Consider the following 18081-nt stretch of genomic DNA (forward strand, 5'->3'; position numbering starts at 1 on the left):
CCAGTATGAGAGAGTATGAGAGTGATGACACCAAATTTAACACACCTGCTCCCCATTCACACCTGAGACATTGTGACACTAAAACGTCACATAACACAGGGGAGGGAAAATGACTAATTGGACACAATTTGGCTATTTTCACTTAGGGGTGTACTCATTTTTGTTGTCAGAGTACAGTATATGAACCGCTTGGAATTATCTTGATTTCTTCACATTATTAACTACACGGTAGCTGTTTGCTCAAGACATGACTGGTGCAACTGTTTGTGTGTCATTAGTTCAATTGTGTTTGTCTATACTTGTGACAGATAAAAAGCAAGCCACATTTTATTAGCAATTAAGGCAGAAATCCAGGTAATTCTCTTACTTTCTCTTCCCACTATATGAGCCAGAACAGAAATCCACTAGCTAGACTAGTCAGAGCCTTCCTTGTGTTACAATAATGGGCATTCATCTGAATGGCCACCATGAAATACAAGATTTTCTCAGCAGCAGCCATTGCTATATGCAGCAGTTGCTATATGAATTGAATTGAACTGGTGACAGCATGCCTACAAGAACAGGAAAATGAGAATATTTTTTTTTTCTTTCTGGGGACATATTTTAATGTAAATCATTTTATTCCTACAGGACAATGACAAATCTTGATTTAATGCAATGTATTAAAAAATTAATTCTTAAAAAAATATGATACATTTTTGCAGTCATAAAAATATATCTTTTCATAATAAATAATAATGCATATTAGGTTCTGTTAACACTGATGTAATGGCTTCTGTTTATAACAAAAGTTATCACATTGTGACATATCCATTGCATGATATGACGTATAATTGGGTTGGTGTTTCTTTGAGGTTCCCACCCTTTTGATGGCAACAATAGTGCTTGTATCTCCAGTACTATATATGAGAACAAGGATTTCAGTTTCCCATACAGTTTCCCAGTCTTAATCTCTCCCCTTCTTGCTTTCAATGCACTGCAATTATAAATAGATGCATTCATCTTTATATTTGTGGTGCATTTTTGCAGGTCTGTGCAACGAAGCAGAGATTTAGACCAGCAATGGGGCTCGTCTAGATCTCTGCTATAATCTAGGCCAGTTTCCTTGTGTAGATTATAATACATGTGACAGACCACCTACTCCGGCCCCTCATTGCTCGCCAATGAGTAAAATCCCCAAAAAGGTCAAAAAATCCTGTGCAACAGCAGCGTGCGCCAAAGTTTGTTACTTTTTAACACCACTTTCTGCAGCAGAGGAGAATATTAATGTGCACTTAATATGAAACCAGAAATTATGTTAAAGGCTTTGTCCCATCTCAACATTTATGGCCAGATGGGTCAATCCCTTCAATTAAGATTTATTGCCAAAGATTCTGTTTTATGCCAGACAGGGCATAAATTATTTGTTTTAATTATTATTTCTTAATTTATATATTTTATTTACTGCTGCCTTGTGTTGATTTAGCATACATATTTTTTCTTATATAACATTCATTATGTATTACTTTAAAAGGTAATTGTCATAGAAGATTATGAAGTGCCATTTTTCTTAATTAGATAATGAAAATGAGATAACCTTCTCAAACTAATATAAAAAATAAATCAGAAAACATTGATATGGATAATCAGCATATAGACTTCTGTTTTGCTGTTGTAACAATCCTGGTAAACACAGACAGATGGAATAGTTGCTCAGCATATGCAGTTGTCAGCGATTAAAAGGGTGACCAGGATTAGTGGCATAAGGAACACAGGGCTTATGGTTCTTTGGGCGTCGTGGGACAACATTAATATATTCACTCTGTTGAATTTGCATTCTTCTTTTGTTTCTCTGCAAAAAAAAAGTTGCATATTTGTAATAAGGAAATGAAGACAGTATTACAAGAGCCTCTACCACGAATCATAATGTTCATTTTGGAGGAGTTGTACTAAAGGGGTTTTCTGCTTTTTTAGGATAGGTCATCAATATCAGATTGGTGGGGGAGCCAACTGCTGGCACCCCACCAATCAGCTGTTTGAAGAGAACGCAGCAATCGTATGAGTGCAGTGTTCTCTTGTCTGTTTACCTGCTCGCCGTCCACATTGCAGCTAATTTCTTGAGTAGGAAGGAGCCACCCCACTGAAGTGAATGAGGACGGTGGAGTTGTAATTACACCTGCACACCGCTGCATTGTCGAGCGCTATGTTTTCATCATCGGTGGGGGGCTGACTATGGATAGGTTGTCAATATAAAAAAGCAGGCAACCCCTTTTAAGAGATTGTATAGCACTGTTATTAGAGCCATGGTTACTGTTTGTGGATATTATTAGAGTACTTTGTGGTGATATTTACATTGTGTGCCACTGCAGTACTGTATAACTTTTTCATTTAGGCAACTGTATGGAAGTATTATTCATTTGAGATATGACATTGATATTTGGCCATTATTCTGTAGGAGACTTATAATTAGGAATTGTATGATATGGTTAGATGTAATATGAGTGGGGCATCAAAAGAAAGCATATGTACAGTATGTCTATGGAGTTGCTGTTGAAGTGGCAATAAAGCTATTCAATGCTTCATTTTTATTGGGTGTAATTTACAAAGTAATAAAACAAAAAATGAGCCATAGTTTCCTTACCATAATATATACAAATGATGTAGTGATTATAAGGCTGTATGCTGTAAGACATCCCAGTATTATCAAAAGACTCAGGGGCAGATTCTGAATTTCTACAACTTCTGGAAAAAAAAATATTAAAGGGATTGTCCGAGTTGTTTTTTTTTTTTTTTTTGTTCTTTCTATGTTCCTAACTAGGCAAATATAACAACTTTACAATTAACTCACTTTATCTGCAGTGCCTGGTTTATCAGATTTGACTGAGGGTCACATGACCTGTGATGTCAGCTTCTCTCCCTGCTCTGATAAAGTTCATTGCACAAGCCTGTAAACAAGATGTCACTGTGCTGGCCATGCCCCCCTTCACTGCCGGGCTGCCTGCTCTCTCCTAGGATTCTTAACCCCTTCAGCTGCACAGACACTACATTGTATGCCATATTAAATGATGGCATTAGAAAGTACAACTTTTCCCGAAAAAACAAACCCACATATGGATCTATGAATGGAAAAAGCTAGTTGAGTGACTACATCACCGTAACACATGCCTCCTTACAGATTCTTTGCACATAGCTCTGCCATGTGCACAAAGCATTAGAATGATAAAAAGTAATGGCATTATTGGTACTTTATTCAATTGAATAATATACATGTATTTATGACACTATTTCTGCAAAGGAGATGGCCCTGACCATACAGTGGAGATCGTACTTACCTTTTTTCGTGAAAATTCCTGTCAAAAATGATAAAACGTAATATATGAGAAAAACTGATTAACCTCCAATGTACTTGTTATAATGCAATAGCAATTACAACACTGCAAAAAGATTTGTGGTATTTAGGAATAATCAATAAGGTAAAAAATAATGATGTCTCTTCAATAAAATAAAATAACAAATAACATAACAGAAAAATAAAATAAAAAAGATAGAGTTTTTAAAATAATGATGGTATTGCAGCAATTTTAGGACAAGTCCCAAACTCTGGGACTTTACCTTGTTTCCCTCTGTGTTTCGAATGAGTTAATAGTCATCCCCTGAGCCCAGGGGGTCAGTCAGCCTAAGAATAAATGACGCAAGCACCTTGCTGTTATGGATTCTAAATATCAAATAACCAATCAAAATGTACATCAATGTGACCAATCAAAGACGTACAGCAACAGAGTGATGTAATTTGTGATGATATTTGTAATGAGGATCCGTTCTGATATGTTATAAACTATGATACTATTTCTTAATATGCAAATATGTTTTTTGGTGCAATGAGGGTGTCATCTTTGCTCTTCTTGCACCCCGGCTTCATTTCTGTGGCCAGCTCCTCCCTCACTGCTTTGATTGACAGGGCCAGGCAATGGCAAATCAGCAAGGAAGAGGCAGGCCCAGCATCAGACTGGCCTACCAAAGTACCAGAGGATCCTCCGGCGGGCCCAGGCTCTTATGCCATAGAGGGCCCTGTTAATGTAATTGACTCAATTTTGTCTTCAAAACAAACTTTTCTAAACTGCTAAAGGACATTCCAATATAAGGTGTGGGAGGGGGTGGGCTACAAGACTTGTTTCGGTTGCCAAGGGCTAAGGCTAGGCAGACCCCGTCCACATATTCCACTATAACCTGCTTTGTCCTCACATGAGGCTATCATGCCCTGTTATCTATAATCTGATTGGTCAGTGCTCTATATCATAAACATCTGATTGGTTTTGTGTTTGTGTCTTTCTGTATAAATATACACTGAGGAAGGGGAAACCTGGACTCTATTGTACACCAACTTTGTGTGTGCTTGATGTCCCCTGGCCAGTGAATCGCCTGAACCTCGAAAACTAAATTTTTATTAGAGAAAGCTACTCTAACAGCCCCAAAGGTCCAGAAGAAAAAAAATGTATTTGGAGCTGCCTTTGGAACCAATCACTTGCTACTAAGGTCTATTTCTTTGAATCAAAAATCAGACTTTATTGATGACATAAGGGTTGGGCCCCAAAAATAATTGCCTCTGGTGGGCCTAAGGAACCCCAGTTCAACACTGGGCCGGCCACAGAAAGGAGCAGGGTTTCGGAGCAAAAAGAGCAATGGTGACACCCTCATTACACCAAAGGACTAATTTAATATTAAGAAAAACAAAAGAAAAACTGTGCATTATTCAGGTGGACATGGCTTTATGCCTATGCAAACAGTCAGATAGGGAGGTCACTGGTGACAGACTACCTTTAACAACTGGAATGGCTGCGTCAGGAGAGCTAACAGGTATGTGGTTATTGCTATGAAAGATCACATGGGAAGTTCTTCAGGATACAGGATGCTGTGCTAAGCAGTAGTGTCGGGCGAGAATATTCGAATAGTGAATATTAACTTCGAGAATTCGCGAATATTTAGAATATAGTGATATATATTCGTAATTTCGAATATTCTAGATTTTTTTTTTCTCAGTAACCTCCCTTTTTGCTTGTGGGCCAATGAGAAGGCTGCAATGTCTTTGTCTGAGCTTAGCAACATCCCTAGCAACCAATACAAAAGTTTTCTACCCCTTACTATATAAGAACCTCCCCAGCAGCCCTTGTATGCAGTATTTTGCAGATCTGAGAGAGACAGCAGTGTTATTGCTGTGCTCTCTGCTTTCCTGTGTCATTATATTAGATAGTTAGTTACTTACTTAGTTAGTTAGTTAGTTAGTTAGCTTATATATATAATACAGATAGTTAGTGGGAGATAGTCAGTGTAGGTTGGATAGTGATATAGTGTAGCTGATAGGTTCTGCTGTCCATACATACATGATACATACATAGTGCTGTATGCTTGTATGTATGTTTGTATGTATGCTACATACATACATACATACATACATAGTGCTGTGATGTCACAAGTTCACAACAATACTTAGTGCACCAATCACTAATAAGTAGTCAGACCTGTTAAATTGTGCACGTATTGCACCTAAATATTCGCATCATTAGTGCTGATTTTGTAATTGCGAATATATTAGAGCACTCTATCTGCATATAAAGCTATTGTAATGTTCTGCCATGCCAACCATTTTCTCCAGTCTCAGGAATCTTCTAGCAGCTTGAAAAATGTAGCTATAGTGACACGCCTGTATTTCAGGCGCATTACGCAGAAATTATATTGCCGATTTTTCACAATCAAGAAAATAATCTTGAATTTGCAAATATATCATGAATATTCTACCAAATATTTGTGAAATATCGCAAATTCGGATATTGCCCCTGCCGCTTATCACTACTAAGCACTATGGTTTTGTTGGAACAATTGTCTGTACTTACCTTTGACCTGTATGATAGAGCCTTCGTCACACTTGCAGATGTAAGGAGGGGGATAAGCAACCTCCATGCAAAAGAAGTAAATATCTGTATCATTCTCACGGAGACTGGGTAGATGAAAGATGACTTGAGTTGCTGATGGAATTGCTTGGCATCCGTTATAAACAATGGGTAGCAGGGTAGTATTAAAGGATCCTTCAAAAAATCTTCTTGTCTTGTTAATTCCTCCATACAATAACACCCGGAATTCACAGCTTGTGTTATAAAAATTATGGCAATTGCTTGTTTCATTGATATTATGGTAAAACGTTATACTATTGTTGTTGTGAGCCTCAAAAGTGTATCTGGTTTTTACTGGTGGGGAATAAAAAAGAAATGCATAAAGTCAGCAGTCATATTATTAACTAAAGGTGCACTTTAATTTCAGCAAAAATATGTTGTTATAAAGTGATGCAATTTCTGTCCATATAGTTTTTCAGATCTCTGCTTGCTATTGTTTAATAGCTCAAGAATAATATGGAGTTTTGGAGACACTTGCTAGAATGATGACACTTTGTGTGAAGACAAATCATTTAATCGTTAATTTCTAATGATAATTTGTTTTCCCTTAGTCCTAACAGCAGCACAGATGGGGTTAACCACCCCCATGGACTGGTAGGACCGGCAGAATTTTTAATGAGCCCAAGTAATAATTAAACACTTAAACCTCCCCTATAAAGGAGGGAATCACCTCCAGCCCATTGTGTTATAGCAAGAAAAAACTAGTCTTACTAGGGTGGGAAATTTGTGTGCTGCTGTTAGGACTAAGGGAAAACAAATTATCGTTAGAAATTAACAATTCCCTTACATCCTACCAGCAGCACAGATGGGGAGATAGCAAGAAGAAACCCTAGGGAGGGCCATCATGCCTGGCAGAACTAAGAATAGTCTGCCCAAAGGCCGAGTACTCAGCTAATCTGGCATCTAGTCTATAATGGGAGATGAATGTGGATTCAGAGCTCCAGGAGGCAGATTTACAAATCATGTCGAGCGGAAGAAGACTCCTCTCGGCAAAAGAAGTAGCTACAGCCCTCATAGAATGGGCTTTTACAAACCCCGGAGGGTCTAGAGATTGGGAAACAAAGGATTCCCCATTAGCCTCCTTAATCCATCGACTGATGGATGGTTTAGACGCCTTACGGCCTTTAAACTTACCGGCAAACAGGATTAGAAGATTTTCATCTTTCCTGAACTCCTTGATCTATCCACATAGATCCGGAGGCATCTCAAGACATCCAAAGGATGTATAGCAGGTTCCTCGGAGGAGGTAGAAGGTCTAGAAAGAACCGGGAGGGATATCACCTGGTTGATATTCTGGAAAGAAGGAACCTTAGGCCTAAAGTACGGGAGAAATCTTAAAAAGACCCGGTCTTGCAACAAAATGGTATAGGGCTCGTGCGCTGATAGAGCTTGAAGCTCAGAGACCCTCTTGGCCGAAGTCACAGCAAGGAGAAAAACAAGTTTCCATGTGACAAACTTGAAATCTGCCTCCTCCAAAGGCTCAAAAGGGGGAGATGCTAACCCCTTGAGAATTACTGATAAATCCCATTGAGGGATGGGTTTCAGTACTGTAGGCTTTAATCTTTCAGCTCCTCTAAGGAACCGTTTGATGAGCGGGTCCTGCGAAAAAGACTTGTTGAAACAAGCTGAAATGGCTGAAACTTGAACCCTCAGGTAGATGGAGCAAGGCCTTTGTCACGGCCATCTTGCAGAAACTGAAGGATGATGGGGAGGGGCGGATCTGCAGACGCCACCTCCTTTGAGGAACACCAAGAAGAGAATATCCTCATAATCTGTGAGTAGGCTCTCTTAGTAGAGTCTGCTCTTGAATAAGACTGCGTTCTCAGGACCGACTCTGAAAGCCCTTCTATTCTGGGAAGGGACTGATCAACCTCCAGGCTGTCAGGTTGAACCTGTGCAGATCTGGGCAGAGGGGAGTGTCCCATGACACCAGGGTCTGCAGTGGGGGGAGCCTCCAATAATGTCCCCGACTCATCTGAATGAGCTGGGTTAAACAGGATCTCTTGGGCCAAAACGGTATGATGGCTATTACCGAGGCCTGATCCTGACGAATTTTCATCAATACCCTCGGTATCATGGAAAAGGGAGGGAAGATATAAGCCAGCCTGAACCTCCAGGATATTGACAGAACATCTATCGCCAGGGGGTTGTCCTCCCTGTAAAGGGAGCTAAACCTCTCCACCTTGGCGTTGAACCTTCTTGCCATAAGATCCACCTCTGGCATTCCACACTTAAGGACTATCTGCTTGAATATCTCCGGATGTAAAGACCACTCCACTGTTGGAAGACCGCGGCTCAACCGATCCGCTATCATATTGAGGGAGCCTCGAATGTGGATCGCAGATAAGTGTGAAAGGTTCAATTCTGCCCAATCCAGAATCACCCCGATCTCTGATAAGAGGATAAGTGATCTTGTGCCTCCCTGCTTGTTGATGTAAAGTACCGCAGTCATATTGTCTGACTGGACTTTCACCGCGTTGCCACGGATCTGAGGGGCGAAGTGAAGGAGGGCTAGCCGGATAGCTTGAATCTCGTGGAGATTGGATGAGAGGAGCCGCTCCTGAGTAGACCAGGATCTGTGCACTGGAGAATCATCTGGATGAGCACCCCAGCCTACTTGGGACGCATCTGTTGTCAATATGATCCAGGTTGGCTGGGTCATAGACTTCCCATCTAAAAGATGGCTCCACCATCTGAGGGAATGCCAAGTTTGCCAAGACAGGGAGCACAGGGAGTTCAGCCCGGTGGGGCTGCCATTCCATTTGGAGAGAACCTCCGACTGCAGCGGCCGGAGGTGCCATAAAGCCCAAGGGACTGCTTACGCAGACGCTGACATGAGCCCCAACATCTTCATGAGAGTCAAAATTGGAACTCGCCAAGGCACGGATAGGAATTCTGCCATGTTCTGTATTCGGGATCTTCTTTCTGGAGTCAACCGGAGAGATCTCCCAACGGAGTCGATTATGAAGCCTAAATATCTTACTGAAGTCGACGGGCTCACGTTCGACTTCTGCCAGTTGATGATCCACCTTAGGCGGAACAGAAAGGAAATCGCTACATGAAGATGGTGGGTCAGGACCACAAAGGAAGAGGCTTTTAAAAGCCAATTGTCCAGATAAGGAAAGATGGTCAGTCCTTGGAGTCTTGGCCGCCACCATAGAAACTACCACCTTGGTGAAAGTGTGAGGGGCAGAAGAAATGCCGAAGGGAAGGGCAACGAACTGAAGGTGTCTGGTGACACCTGACACCTGGACCGAGATCCTGAGATATTTCCTGGAAGCAGGATGAATCGGGATGTGCAAATATGCATCCTTGAGGTTGCCGTCACATCTCCAGGATTGAGAACGTGAACCACTGACCTGATGGTTTCCATACGGAACCTTACTTTCCTTACGTATCGATTGAAGAATCTCAAATCGATAATCATCCGGAGATCCCCTGATGCCTTGGGAACCAGAAACACTGGTGAGTAAATCCCTAACCCCCGTTCCCCTGCCGGAACCTTCTCCAGAGCCCCCTTGTGGATGTAATCCTGAATGTAAGCCTCCAGAACCGACTGCCTTGCGGCCTGTGGAAGTTTGGTTCTGATGAACCTGTCCGGAGACAGAGAAAGAAGATTGATTGAGTACCCCTCTGATATGACATTCAGGACCCAGGGATCCGAAATCTCTCGGATCCAGATGTCCTTGAAATGGAAGAGCTGACCTCCGATGGGAAGATGAGGCAGGGGAGTGGGGAAGTCTTCTGGCAGGATGGCAGGAGTCACGGGAGTCATCTAAGAGCCTTGAGGAGGCCCGTAGTCAGGATGTGGATTTTTTATCCTTGGCTCCTTCACGAGAGCGCCTCGAACCTCTTTGCTGCGCTCCCCAGTCCCTCCGGGCTCTTGACTGCTGGTCAGACCTACCACCACGGTTTTGTCTGCTCCGCCCCTGAAAGGACTGATGGGGAAGACTCTTCCCCTTTTTATCTGACAGGTCTTCCATAATCTTATCCAACTCTGAGTCGAACAAATGGTTGGGCTCAAAGTGAAGGCTACATAAATTACATTTAGAGGAATTGTCAGCGACCCAAGGCTTAAGCCACAAAGGCCTGCGGGCCGCTGATACCAGGGTCATGGTTTTGGCCGCCAACTTCAGCTGTTGTTGCGCTGTATCAGACAGTAAATCCATTGCCAGGTTGACAGTCTTGAAAGCTTTTTTAAGTCAACAGAACTAGGGATTCCCAACCAGTCTCCCAAGCTGGTATTCGCCAAGCCTTAAGCTGCTTATCTTCTGCAATCTGATGAGTGCAGGTACACTCAGCTTAGAATAACCTTTGACCGCCAGAGACACCTTCTGATCCACATCCATCTGGATCTGGTTTAATCAAGACCGGAGGTAGAACTTCTGTAGCAGCGATGGCCGTGGACGCGGAAGCTGCAGCTGCTGTATAACCTCTCCTGAGTGTGCACTCTGCTCTCCTGTCAAGGGGATCCTGCAGACTCGACCCATCGTCCGCAGGAACCAGAGTGTGCTTGGACAGTTTGGCAATCGCCATGTCCACCTTGGGAATGGAACCCCACGATTTCACCAAGGGTTTAGCCATCGGAAACATGGTTCTGAATCTTTAGTTAGAATCTGACATTTTTCGGGTTTCTTCCACTCTGTGCGCATGACAGAAAGGAGGGTCTCATCCGCTTTAAAGACACGAAGTGCCCGACTAGCGAGATCAGAGGACTCCCCCAGGTCAACATCATGGTCCCCCGACCTGATGGACTTAAGCAACTTTTGCGTCTTATCAGGAGGAAAGAAGCATGAAGTAAGCTCCTCCTCTGAGGAGGAGGAGGAACTCAAGGAGACTACGGAAGGTCTCTCTACTGGAGCCGAAGACTCCATAGGAGTCTGAGTGAGAAGCCTCTCATCTAGCAGGCTTATAACCCCTTTGATGGATCCATCAACATAGGTCTTCACCCACTGATACATATCCTGCATCGTAGGTTCAGTTTGGACCCTCGGACGGCAGCCGTCGCACCTGGAGTAGGGACAGCTATCCTCCAAAAGCGTGCTACAATCATAGCACGCTAAATGTTTCCGCTTGGAACCCGCCTTTCTGCCATTCGAATCCCGTGGAGCGACATCACTGCAGGAAAAGAAGGATAAGTAAAACATTTGTAAACAACCAATAAATGTTTCAGGAGAAAGGTAAAAGAAAGGCAGACCGGCGGAAGCTGAAAATGAGGACCAGAAATAAATGGAGGAACACCAGCTTATAGGACTCTGGGAGCTAGCTTAAAAAGCATGTGCAGCCAGAGAACGACCTGGTTCACAATGTTTCCTTAAATAGGGGAGGGAGTGGTTCAGAACTGAGTCCCCGCCCCCAGGAGAAAAACACATATCAGTAAATAAAAAGGTTTCACCCCAGGAAGGAATACAATAAAACCTCCAATCGCGAATTATATATATAAAAAAATCGCGATAATGACACGAAATCGCGTCGCAAGGAAAAATTCCGTAAGTGACGTCAGATTCCAACATCACTTCCGGAAGATTGCCATGCTCAGCGGCCGCAAGGAAGAAAACCGAGGGCGCCGAAAAACGCACCGCAGCGAAGCACTGCTGCGCAGCGCCGGCAGCAGGTAAGCTGCCGGACAAGCCATAGTAGTAAAAGCGGAGGCAAAGCCCGCAGATAACATGAAAAAAAGATCCCCCCCCCTAAGAGAGGGAGAATCACTGCCTAGTCCACCTGTCCGGAGGACAGAAAAAAACACAATGGGCTGGAGGTGATTCCCTCCTTTATAGGGGAGGTTTAAGTGTTTAATTATTACTTGGGCTCATTAAAAATTCCGCCGATCCTACCAGTCCATGGGGGGTGGTTAACCCCATCTGTGCTGCTGGTAGGACGTAAGGGAATTTGTCTTTATTTAGACTACACATTCATTAAGCCTTAATGCAATTGCAACAAACCTCAGGATTTATTATGCAATAGTTTTAGCAGGTGTGGGGAAAATGCTGCAAAGTAAGAATGCTTTCAAAAATAGAATCGTTAATAGTTTATTTTAGCAATTAACAAAATGCAAAGTGAATGAACAAAGAGAAACAAAGAGAAATTGAAATCAAATCAATGTTTGATGTTTGCGTTCAAGTCAAGGTAACTGCGCCCCCTTCCCTGCCCCTTCACTGTGACTGACAGCGCTTATGCCCGACAGCCAGCTGTCAGTCACAGGCGAAGGGGCAGGGAAGGGGGCGCGCTTACCTTGACTTGAAGCAAAGAGGCCGCTGTCCCTTGACTTCAAGCCTGACTGAAAAATGGCACGGACGGAGGATAAAAGAACCTTTTTCCCACTTCTGCTTCATCTGAATGCATTAAGAAAATCATCATTAAAAACTCACTGCCGACTACTTGAAGGTACTGCTGGCGGTTTGGGATGGCTATTGCTGCTGACAGGTTCCCTTTAAACTATTGTCACTTTTACTTTTGAAAGCATTCTTACTTTGCAGCATTTTTCCACAACTACCTAAAATGATTGCACAGTGCTGAAAGTAATAAAACAGGAAGGAGAAATTACATCATAAGTTTAAGTCATAGGTCAAATCATCAAAGCACCCTTGGTTAGATTTGAACCCAAATCTCAAGTCATGCAACTCACCATCCTTAAATGGGTTGGCCACCTTTTGGTTACTGTTGACCAATGTATTTGTGAGATGTTTATATGGTACCGTACTTACTAACAGGACTGGCTCCAGGTTCATGTGAGCCCTTGGGCGATAAATCTCAGTAGGCCCTCCACATAGTATAATGAGGACACAGTGGCCCTCCATTCAGAAAAATGCCCCCCAGTCGCCCCCCATTCAGAATAATGACCCCCAGTCGCCCCCACACTGGGGGTTATATTGTATGGAGGGGGCACTGGGGATCAATATACTGTGTAAGGGGCTCTCACTAGCTAGAACTGACTGGGCCACGCAGCAAGTTTTTGCACGACCCCCCCCGTCACCCCAGTGGGTTCACATCACATTTTTCTATCCGTTCACATCACGTTTTTCTATCCGCTTGATATATACAAATGTGCAGCACGCCTCGTTTTTGTATCCTGCAGAGTCCAGTAAAAAATACATATGTTAACATATATCTTTTTTTACTATGGAACTGTATGGTGAACGTCCGCCACTGTATAGCATCAGTCTGAAGCATCTGTTAATGTATACGTTTTTGGTACACATTAAACGGATGGAAAAAATGTGATGTGAACCAATTCTTAGTGTCAGAATAAGCAATAGTACATAGCGGAGCAGAGAGGGGAAGCACCATGGACTGACAGAGCACAGCCTAGTTCTGGTGGTCGGCAATCTGCAACTTTTCCCCACTCATGCCAGGTCTAAAAAAGGTGGCGAGGGCAGGGAAGGGGATACAGTTATGGCCATACAGTGACTGGATACTTCCATACAGTGACCAGATAAAACTGCCATATAGTGACTGGATAACACCACCATATAGTGACTGGATAGCACCACCATACAGTAACCAGATAAAACCACCATACAGTGACTGGATAACACCGCCATACAGTGACTGGATACTTCCATACAGAGACCAGATAAAACCGCCATACAGTAACTGGATAACACCACCATGCAGTGACTGGATAGTAGTGTTGAGCGCGAATATTCGAATATCGAAATTGTTTTGCGAATATCGTCACTTCGCTAATTCGCGAATATTTCGAATATAGTGCTATAAATTCGATATTTCGTTTTTAAAAAAAATTTTTTTATTGTTATATTTTTTTCTTTTTTCTTTCCCACTTCCCAAAAGTAGTTCTTACCTGTCCTTAGGATTCCTGGCTTCCTGGCTGCTCCAGTCAGTGCCCGTTGCCGCTTCTAACAACTTCCGTGCTCATGGAGCGTCCCCATCACCATGGGAACGTCTCCATACTAGAATGTACTGTCGGATTTGAGAATTACGTTGAAATCGCAATTCGATTAATTCAAGTTATAATAATCGAATTGCGATTTCAACTTAGCACTGTTATATTCCATATTAGGCTAGAATTAACGAATATGGAATATAACGAATATGGAATATAGCAGTGCTAAGTTGAAATCGCAATTTGATTATTATAACTTGAATTAATCGCATTGCTATTTCAACTTGGACCTGGTTTACTATGGTTGGCTTGGTAGAATTAGCGAATATGACAAATGATATTCGTCATATTCCTCAAAACGAAGATAACGAAGTATTCTCCATCTTCGTTTTAGCTCCATATTCGTCAACTTCGCTAATTCTAGCAGTCAAATAGGAAAGTTGACTATAGAGACAGCTAAGTTTAATTCGCTATGCGATTATATTACTTTGATTTAAAAAAAAAAATTGAATAGTTATAAATAATTCTTGATTATTATAATGATTCTATTTCTAAAAAAAAAAAAAGCAAAGTAATATAATCGCATAGCGAATTAAACACAGCTGTCTATATAGTCAACCTTCCTTTTTGATTGCTAGAATTAGCGAAGTTGACGAATATGGAGCTAAAACGAAGATGGAGAATACTTCGTTATCTTCGTTTTGAGGAATATGACGAATACATTCGTCATATTCGCTAATTCTACCAAGCCAACCATAGTAAACCAGGTCCAAGTTGAAATAGCAATGCGATTAATTCAAGTTATAATAATTGAATAGCGATTTCAACTTGGCACTGCTATATTCCATATTCGTTAATTCTAGCCTAATATGGAATATAGCAGTGCTAAGTTGAAATCGCAAGTCGATTATTATAACTTGAATTAATCGAATTGCGATTTCAACTTAGACCTGGTTTACTATGGTTGGCTTGGTAGAATTAGCGAATATGACGAATGTATTCGTCATATTCCTCAAAACGAAGATAACGAAGTATTGTCCATCTTCGTTTTAGCTACCTATTCGTCAACTTCGCTAATTCTAGCAATCAAATAGGAAGGTTGACTATAGAGACAGCTGTGTTTAATTCGCTATGCGATTATATTACTTTGCTTTTTTTATTTTTATAAATAGAATCATTATAATAATCAAGTATTTAACTATTCAATTAAAAAAAAAAGCAAAGTAATATAATCGCATAGCGAATTAAACTTAGCTGTCTCTATAGTCAACTTTCCTATTTGATTGCTAGAATTAGTGAAGCTGACGAATAGGTAGCTAAAACGAAGATGGAGAATATTTCGTTATCTTCGTTTTGAGGAATATGACGTATACATTCGTCATATTTGTCATCTTCGCTAATTCTAGATATCAAACCAATAGGAAAGTAGCCTTAAAGGGACACTGACAGGGCCAATAAGCATATTGAGGTATATATATGGCAGTACAGGTCTTATAATGGGTATTACAATCATCTAAGTATCCCCCCTGTCCACATTATACATACAGTAAACTTAAGTTTTATAACCTGCTCCAACGGTCTTCAATCTGCCCAAGGGGCGGCGTTTCACCTCTCTTGCGCCCAGCCAGCCTCCCCCAACTGCCGCTTTGAAGCGCCGCCCAGCTCATGAATATTCAGTTTGCTGGGCGGCTTCTGCTGTCCCCGCTCTGAAGCGCTGCGCTTAACAGTGCCCGGCGCATGCACCGGATCTTGTGAAGTCCGGTACAGTAAGCGCCGCCCAGCTCATCAATATTCTCTTCGCTGGGCGGCGCTTACTGTCCCCGACTTCACAAGATCCGGCGCATGCGCAGGGCACTGTTAAGCGCAAAAATATTTGTATAGGTTAATCATGCCCCCCCCTTAGATGTCTCTTCTCAAGAATAAATAAATGTAATCTTTCTTCATCACTAAGACCCTCCATTCCCCTTATCAGTTTAGTCACTCTCCTCTGTACTTTTTCCAGCTGCAGTGCATCCTTTCTATGGACTGGTGCCCAGAACTGAACTGCATATTCCAGATGAGGCCACACCAACGCTTTGTAAAGTGGTAGTATTACCGTATATCCCTGTCCCGTGAGTCCATGCCTCGTTTAATGCATGAGAATATCCTGGTAGCCTTAGAAGCAGCTGATTGACATTGTATGCTGTTACTTAATCTACGATCTACAAGGACACCCAGATCCTTCTCTACAAGTGACTCTCCCAGTGTTACATCACCTAGGACATATGAAGCACAGAGATTATTACTACCAAGATGCGTAACTTTCCATTTATCCACATTGAACCTCATTTGCCACATTGATACCCAATCACTCATAGTATCCAAGTCAGCTTGTAGTTTATGGAAATCTTTCATAGACTGCAAAGTACTACATAGCTTAGTGTCATCTGTGAAAATAGAAATGGTGCTATTTATCCCATCCTCAATATCACTGACCCCTTAAGGACCCGTGTCGTACATGTACGGCGCAGCTGGTTGTGGCTTAAGGACCAGCGCCGTACCTGTACGGCGCAAGGTCCGCCGCATGCTGGGGGAGGATCGAGGGGAATTCGGTGCACCATGGCAGCAACACCCCCCTGCAGCTCCAAGCACTGCGATTGGGCGGTCAATGAAGACCGCATTGGCAGGGCCAAAAGCTGAAAGAAGTTGCCGAGCAGGTCGGGTGGGGGTCAGGGGGAGGTGACCGGTGCTGAACTGGGGTCAGCACGGGTCTCCTCTGAGGTGAGGCAGGGGACACTGTTGTTTGGCGTCCCCTGACAGCTCTGCGATTGGCTGGAACAACGCTCCAGCCAATGGCAGCACTATAGCTGCACAGGAAAGGGCTGAACCTCCCTGCAAGAAGCCATTCTAGCTGGTGACTGCATGTAGAGAGGTTCCTTGCTTTTCTGTGCTGCTGTTGGCTTCCTGGGACTTGTGGTGCACCACCACTGCTATTTCACATTTTCCTGAAGAAAGAAGAAAAGAAGAACATCTGTTCCAGATCCCTAAACCACCCTCCGTCCTTTTTTTACAGACGCCATTTGGTCCGTGCACTTTTTTTTTTTTTTACAATTTTCCAGCTCTCCACCACTTTTTCTGTGTGCGAGCTGTGACCACCAAGTGCTGTTCAGTGCATACCTGCCTGATCAGCACCTGGGGATTATTCTTTGCACATTTTTTTTCACATCTGTGTTTTTGCCAATTTTTCCTTTTTATGGTTCGAAAAGAAGAAATTGTAATTAGGGCTTTATATAAATATATATAGAGAGTTCTATATTTCTAAAGTCAGGTCCATAAATATTGGGACATCGACGCAATTCTAACATTTTCGGCTCTATACACTACCACGATGGATTTGAAATGAAACTAACAAGATGTGCTTTAACTGCAGACTGTCAGCTTTAATATGAGAGTATTAACATCCAAATCAGGTGAACGGTGTAGGAATTACAACAGTTTGCATATGTGCCTCCAACTTGTTAGGGGACCAAAAGTAATGGGACAATTGGCTTCTCAGCTGTTCCACGGCCAGGTGTGTGTTATTCCCTCATTATCCCAATTACAATGAGCAGAAAAAAGGTCCAGAGTTCATTTCAAGTGTGCTATTTGCATTTGGAATCTGTTGCTGTCAACTCTCAAGATGAGATTCAAAGAGCTGTCACTATCAGTGAAGCAAGCCATCATTAGGCTGAAAAAACAAAACCAACCCATCAGAGAGATAGCAAAAGCATTAGGCGTGGCCAATAAACTGTTTGGAACATTCTTAAAAAGTAGGAACGCATCGGTGAGCTCAGGAACACCAAAAGACCCGAAAGACCACAGAAAACAACTGTGGTGGATGACCGAAGAATTCTTTCCCTGGTGAAGAAAACACCCTTCACAACAGTTGGCCAGATCAAGAACACTCTCCAGTAGGTAGGTGTATGTGTGTCAAAGTCAACAATCAAGAGAAGACTTCACCAGAGTGAATACAAAGGGTTCACCACAAGATGTAAACCATTGGTGATCCTCAAAAACAGGAAGGCCGGAATAGAGTTTGCCAAACGACATCTAAAAAAGCCTTCACAGTTCTGGAACTACATCCTATGGACAGATGAGACCAAGATCAACTTGTACCAGAGTGATGGGAAGAGAAGAGTATGGAGAAGGAAAGGAACTGATCATGATCTCAAGCATGCCACCTCATCAGTGAAGCATGGTGGTGGTAGTTTCATGGCGTGAGCATGTATGGCTGCCAATGGAACTGGTTTTCTTATATTTATTGATGATGTAACTGTTGACAAAATCAGCAGGATG

At 42.4% G+C, this 18081-nt stretch overlaps 1 protein-coding gene across 1 annotated transcript in view; it reads right to left on the reverse strand.

The window, feature by feature from the left end:
- Positions 1-540: 540 nt before the first annotated feature.
- LOC121008793 (T-cell-specific surface glycoprotein CD28-like) overlaps positions 541-18081 on the reverse strand; it is a 158465-nt gene continuing 140924 nt past the window's right edge. The window contains exons 3-6 of the mRNA XM_040441487.1: positions 5868-6218; positions 3312-3329; positions 2621-2721; positions 541-1831 (exon numbers count right to left, since the gene is read on the reverse strand). Of these exons, the coding sequence (XP_040297421.1) occupies positions 1709-1831; positions 2621-2721; positions 3312-3329; positions 5868-6218 (593 nt within the window). The 3' untranslated portion in view covers positions 541-1708. The remainder of the gene's footprint in view (positions 1832-2620; positions 2722-3311; positions 3330-5867; positions 6219-18081) is intronic.

The sequence above is a fragment of the Bufo bufo genome, chromosome 7 (assembly GCF_905171765.1).
Source record: "Bufo bufo chromosome 7, aBufBuf1.1, whole genome shotgun sequence".
Classification (NCBI taxonomy): domain Eukaryota; kingdom Metazoa; phylum Chordata; class Amphibia; order Anura; family Bufonidae; genus Bufo; species Bufo bufo.